Source organism: Rutidosis leptorrhynchoides, chromosome 4 (genome assembly GCF_046630445.1).
Source record: "Rutidosis leptorrhynchoides isolate AG116_Rl617_1_P2 chromosome 4, CSIRO_AGI_Rlap_v1, whole genome shotgun sequence".
NCBI lineage: Eukaryota > Viridiplantae > Streptophyta > Magnoliopsida > Asterales > Asteraceae > Rutidosis > Rutidosis leptorrhynchoides.
This window is the reverse complement of record NC_092336.1, coordinates 142,382,883-142,389,657: the sequence shown is the minus strand read 5'-3', so window position 1 is coordinate 142,389,657 and position 6,775 is coordinate 142,382,883. Positions and strand designations below refer to the sequence as shown.

Here is a 6,775-nt window from a genome sequence, read left to right as displayed (position 1 = left end):
AGGCTGTGAATTTTGGTTTGGAGGTTCCATTTCCATCTCCTTGTCGTAATCTTCGCTTTCGTATGTTAGCACCCTTCTACTTTGTAAGATCCCCTTGTTCCTTAAGCTCTTTATCACCGATCTGATGTGCTCGTAATTATTCAAGACGAAGGTCTTATCTATCAACGGTGTTGGTTCTGCAGAATGCGAGCCATGGGGGTTCGTTGAGACGAATATGGCGGGAGTGGCGGGAGACATGGTCAAGGTCCCCACAGTTGAGAACTCTAGCTGTGTTGAATCTGAGGTTTGTGTGATTCTGGGTGGTGTGAAACCCGGAGGTATGTGACTGGAGTCCGCCATGGCGTCGGTTCTTGCTTAACAAAATGAATAAGATGTGAGTCTCACGGATGGCGCCAATTGTTTGTACAATAACCGGCGACTAGTGTTGATATGGGGATATGCAAGTCACATAGATTGAGGTGAGTGATTATGATTTTGGTTATGTTCGTTGGCGATTCCCCGAAGGTAACAATTAGAGGATTGTTTTACCCCACCGAAGCAAATGATATAACATGATTGTGTTATTATGTATGTATGAATTGAATGTGGAATATTTCCTGCATTCTATTCTATTTATACGTGGGATGGAGCGGCTCCTTATACCGGCTCGCTAGTTCCCAATAATTTTGAATCACTAGTTGACTTTCCCTTTTGGTAAACCTGCAGAGGAAAGTGAGCTTGTCCCTTTTCCTTTGTGGTACAGGCGTGCACCGAGCTAGGAATAGTTTCGCTAGCTTGACTTTGTAATTGACCGAGGTTTTATGGGCTCTAAGATCACTATTGTTGCTCTAATTCCAGGACCTCGTTCATTGTAGCTAACGTTTTCCTTCGTTCTATATATTGTGGCCAGATCCACCGAAGCAAACTGCGAAGCTGATAAACGGGTCGGAGGTGGGGTACACTATCATTTCACTTAATATTACATTGTATTTAGGTTTGGAATATTGGCAACCCAAACAAGTTTAATCGAATAAACTTTAACTATTGGGATCAAAGAATAAACCTACTCACATAAGAATAGATTAGAATGACACATATGGTTGTTATTCGTATTAGGATTGATTGAAAGGGAAAGAATAACTCACAACACGACTAGGGTTTGCTAAAAGTGTTTAGCATTTGAATGAAACATGTAACCCTTATTTATATATTGTGAGCTCTCCTTCGTGCGAAAGTCTCTGACTTTCGTACAAAGGTTGCACACCTACGTGCGAATGTCAAGTCTAACATATTAATACACTGATCTAACTTTATCGTGCGACAGAGTCAGCCCTTCATATGAAAGTCTATGATTGTCGTGCAAATGACTACGTCTGGTATTATAGTTTTTTTTTTACATTTACGTTTTATCCACGAACGATTTACGAAATATATATATATATATATACATATATATATATATATATATATATATATATATATATATATATATATATATATATATATATATATATATATATATATATATATATATATAAACAATAACATTTAATATCTATTTACATTAATTCTTCGGATAATATGACTGAATTAAATATTATATACTCAATATGAACTAGGGATTTACATTTATGTAATAACACGAAAGAAAGGCGTGCAAGTAGTTGGAACTTAAAGTACACATTTGAAACATACATTTTTGCCTTGTTATTATTATTATTATTATTATTATTATTATTATTATTATTATTATTATTATTATTATTATTATTATTATTATTATTATTATTATTATTATTATTATTATTTTATTCTAAATACCAGTTATTATTTTCTATCTATTCATTATCTCTCTCTATATAAGTGGGATATATAAGAAAGTATAAACAGAAATGTTTTCAATTGTTTTGATATACATTATATTCTAACAAATGTCAATCCCTACACCCTCCCAAACTGAACCTTCCTTAGACGATCCTAAAGTTGAAAAGGAAAATTTGTCTCTACTTCTTGAAAAATACAAGGATAGATGCACAAATTTACCCAAGGAGTACTTTGCGAATGAAGTGTTATACTTTTACCAAGGCTTTTGGTATCGTTCAAAAGGCTTAGCATCATATGGAACACTTATGGCCGCACAAGAAACTTTTCAAGCTAATCCAAACGATATTTACTTGGCCACACTACCAAAATCAGGCACAACATGGCTCAAGGCGCTTGCATTCGCTATTGTGAATCGAACCAAGTACAAAACCAACTCTCTTTCAACTCACCCCTTACTCATCTCTAATCCACATGACTGTTTGCCTTTTATCGAAAATGAGGTATTAAGAACAAAGCCTACTTATGTCGATTTAAGCTCTCCACGTCTCTTTTCCACTCATATGCCTTATCCTTTATTGCCGCGGTCAATTATTGATTCTGGTTGCCGCATAGTTTATATGTGTAGAAACCCCAAAGATGTCTTAGTTTCTTTGTTTCACTTTGTAAATAAGATGAAAATTATGGGTCTAGTTACAATTGAGGAGGTATTTGAGTTGTTTAGCAAAGGTATCACACTATGCGGACCTTATTGGGATCATGTGAAAAGTTACTACAAAGCAAGTTTAGAACATCCGACTAGGATTCTGTTTTTAACTTACGAAAACATGTTGAGCGATACAGAAAATAACGTGAAACATCTAGCGGAGTTCTTAGGGTATCCTTTTACAATGGAGGAAGAGGCTAATCGTGTGGTGCAACAGATTGTGAAGCTATGTAGTTTTGAAAAATTAAGTGAGGTTAACAAACATGGCAAAATTCGAGAGGGTCTTGATAATAAGATATTCTTTAGGGAGGGAAAAGTTGGAGATTTTCGAAACTATCTCACAAGTGACAAGATTGAAATGCTAGATCGAATTACCGAAGAAGAATTTCATGGTTTGAATATCTCATTCGAAATAAGGGATTAACATGCATTATCTATCTTGAAATAATAATATTAAATTAAATGGAATAAATGGATTAATTTAGTCAACTGCATGTTATCGGTGGCTGAGAGGTGTTGTACATACATCGTACGTTGTAGTGAGTTGGAGTACGTAGGTTTGGTGTTTTTACTTATGTCGTATTTCGTTTGAATTTGTTTTCGGTGATATATGTATATTATTATTATATTGAGTGTCTTTTCGCGATTGAAAATAACTAGAGAAATTGGCCTCGCTTTGCGTCGGAAGAATGTTTGTTAATTTCGATTGTTAAAAAAAAGGAAAATTTTGAAGCAAAAGAGAAAAATTGAATTGGCTGAAAAATGAAGTTGACAAAATAAGAAAATATAAATATTTTTGATAATAATAGTAGTAATAGTAGTAATGAAATAGTGGTAGTAGTAGTAATAGTATAGTAATAATAATATAATAATAGTAATAATAATAGTAGTAATAGTAGTAATAAAATGATAGTGATAAGAAAATTTTGTGTTAATGTGTAAAGAATGTAGTTTTTTGTAGTTGATATGTAAAAAATAAAGAGTTTTGTGATATATTTTAGGAGTTTAAAAGTTTTGTGTTTGTTTTGGAATGGGTAAAAGTTTTGTGATCATTTTGTGCTTAGGGTGCCCGTGAGATACCCTTCGAAGCATCGAAGGTTATAATAGTGATCGACGAGTGATAGTAATTCGACGGTTGCAAAAGTTGAAGTTTAAGAGCATTGCGGAAAATACTTCTTATGAAGTGACGGGTGAGCGAATCTTGTTACTCTTAAGTGATAGACGGGTAAAGATGACCGGTGAGTCAATGATGGACTTAATGGTCGGTTAGGCCGAAGGTTATGATGAAGTGTTGATATTGCGGTCGATGCAATTATTGTGTCGGGTTGGTCACTCTTCTCCATGAGAGTGAGCAATTGTTAATAAAGGTTCGTTGCGGGGAAGGTCGGGTTATCTCGACTGAGATGCACGACTGATTAAGCGGAGTGGCGTATGCCTAGGCTTAGAGACGTACATAGGATTTTGGTGGAGTTCGCTTTGCGAACGATGAAGGGCTATTAGTTGTTAATTGTGGTACGAAGGTGCGATGTCGTCGCGTGTACGACATCTCTAGTGATTGTGTATGACGGCTCTGAGAGTCTAAAGTGAATTTACGGTGATTTGGTGTGTATGACCAACGTTGAGGATGGTAATGTGTGTCGTGGAATGACAATTTCGCAGGATGTTATCATCTTGGCGGTGAGAATGTGGAGCTAAATCCTAAGTTGGGGAGTTTTACTGCTGCCTGAGGGAGCTTCGGTGATGTTAATATAAAGAAGTGGCGGAGTGTACCGTGCTAGGCCTCAACAGGAATTCAGAATTTCCTAGCGAGGAAGAGTGACAGGTTGTTGATGTCGACTCGAGATCGTTCATTATGATTATGAGTTACAATTCTGGAATGTTATGCGTGAAACTCGAATAGTACTGTTGAGGGAGTACGAGTTTGATATCATGGTGAATACTGTATTTTCCCTGTCGGGAAACATGATCGTGGAAATTGTCAGTAGATTATTCCACTTTATGGACGATTGTGAGGCGGAGAGCGTCGGTTCTGATTGTCTCACTTAGATACACGCGGATGTTGTGTGGTTGCGAGAGTGTGTACCCTAGTGATGTGACCCGTAGGTTGCATGGAAATATCGAGACCATCCCTAACGGAAGGTCTAGGTAGGAAGGTTCACCCGGATTTGGTGACTATTTTGTGAGTCGTGTGGCGAATTGCGGAAATTTTGTGATGATAATTCGCCGTTGACGGGACTTTAGTATACGAATAGCTTCTATGCTAATACTAGGAGGCCGTATTGTATGGTTCGGAGGAGAAACCCTATGACGATGTGTTGATGTTCCGTCTAACTCATGTTGTATTACTGTCGTCCTGGATTAATCTAGTGACGGATAGTCGTGTGCGGATCGATCGGTGGGAAGGTGGTGCTTCTAAAGTGTTTACATTGGGGTTTCCGAAAATTCTTCGTTGAAGGAATGACGCGGTATGGAGCCGGAGGAAGTTGGTTCTTGGTCTAAAGAATATTCAGGAATGATCGGTTGAGTAGTACGTTTATTAACCGATGGAGTATGGAGTTTTAAGGAAGCATGAATCCTTCTCAATTTGGATTAATGCGAGTCATAGTTCATAACGTAGTGGATTTAGTCGATCGCGTTGGGTGATGTAGTTATTGATGTAGCTTGTTGCGAGTTGTAGCCTAGAGGACTTGAAGAGATATGTGGAGTTTTTTGTATTTTCCTAAGCGGGAATTCTGGACTTCGAGTGTGTGAGATATCGCTTGTTGCGGTAGTGCATGCTAGTGATTATTAGTGTGTCGTGAGATCTTAGAATTTATGGAAGATGTCATGGATGTCGGGCTTGGTTGTGTTTCGTAGGATCGTGAGGAGTGACGACGATGATTGTCGGTGAATTGTTCTACTTTTAGGACGATAGTGAAGCGTATGGTAAGAGTTTGGATACTCGGCGTAGGAGCAACGGCTGCGGTTGTTATGACTCGTGGGTTGATTACCCGATAACATTGAAAATGGAAGTGTGATGTACGATATCATTGTAATACAATGCGTTAGGGTACGAAGTGAGAATTCGGATACGTGGTTACTACATGTGTGACTCCGCGTTGGAAGCGGAAATGTTCGAGGGAGAAGTGCTTAAATTCTAGTGTAGGTGCGGATCACGAGGACGTGATCCAATTTAAGTGGGGGAGAGTTGTAACACCCCGTTTTTCAGTTACGCGTTATTTTGGACGTCATTCGAGTTACGAGGCATGTAAGCGTATATTTAAATCCCAAATAAAGTTTGAGTTAATGTTCTAAAACCTTACCATTGGATAGTAAATCTCATTACGTTTCTAACGATATTTGATTCATCAAAAACGGAGTTACGGTTTGAAAGTTACGACCAAAAAAAGTTCAGAAAATTGATCCAGTTGATTTGGACGCCGTCCAACCTTTTTGGACGCCGTCCAAATGACCTGACAGGCCAGCTGTTGGAATTTTAATGAATTTAAAAGGGGTATTTGTGTCTTATCACTTGGAGGTCGGTTTTGAGCCATTAGAACTGATCCAATCTCATTCTTATCACCATTTTCACCTTCACAAAACACTCCCAACATATTCTAGTGAGAGAGGGTGATTTTAATGTGAGAAAGCTCCGATCTAGGAGGAAGAAGCCCGGTTCTCTCCAAAGCTCGAGAGTTATAGTTGTTCCTTTCATTCTCGGCTACGTTTTGATTGTTATGGTAAATTCTAAATCCGAATTTCATTGTTTAAGATTCGTGTTTGAGTTAGGGTTTGTGTTAGTTAGAGTTATAAACCCATTTACTGTGAAATTTGGGGGTTTTGGGTAAGATTCATGTAAGTAAGCCTAAATGGGTGACTTAGGGTATTGATTGATGAAATTGTAAGTTTGGGTCTTGCATGGGTTGGTTAAACCTTAGAACACTTGTGTAATAGTGATTTTGGTGTTGTGATGACTTGATTTTGGGTGTAAACCCTAATTTGGGTCAAAATGGGTTTTGTGTTGAAATGGGTTAAGTGTTCTTGATTTTTGGTGTCAGATGATGATTTGGAGACACAAACACTAGTTGTTAATGATTGTAGGTGTTTTGGGTATAATTTGACAAGTCAAAGTGAGTTAAACCTAATTTGGTCAATGGGAAGTCAAACTTTTGTGTTAAGGGTTAAATTGGTGATTTTATGACATAATCACTAGTAATGGTGCTTATGGGTCGAACTTGACTTGTTTTAATGGTTAAGTGCAAATTAGGTCAAGTTGCACTTATGGGTTAG

The 6,775-nt window shown here is 37.5% G+C and overlaps 1 protein-coding gene across 1 annotated transcript; it reads left to right on the top strand.

Annotated features, from left to right (window-relative positions):
* Positions 1-1,880: 1,880 nt before the first annotated feature.
* Positions 1,881-3,143, top strand: LOC139843496 (cytosolic sulfotransferase 13-like). Its single transcript, XM_071833593.1, has one exon. The coding sequence runs from the start codon at positions 1,911-1,913 to the stop codon at positions 2,928-2,930; it is 1,020 nt and encodes a 339-aa protein (XP_071689694.1). The 5' UTR covers positions 1,881-1,910; the 3' UTR covers positions 2,931-3,143.
* Positions 3,144-6,775: the final 3,632 nt, after the last annotated feature.

Coding starts and splice junctions, on each gene's coding strand:
- LOC139843496 (XM_071833593.1), top strand. CDS start 1,911: ATGTCAATCCCTACACCCTCCCAAACTGAACCTTCCTTAGACGATCCT.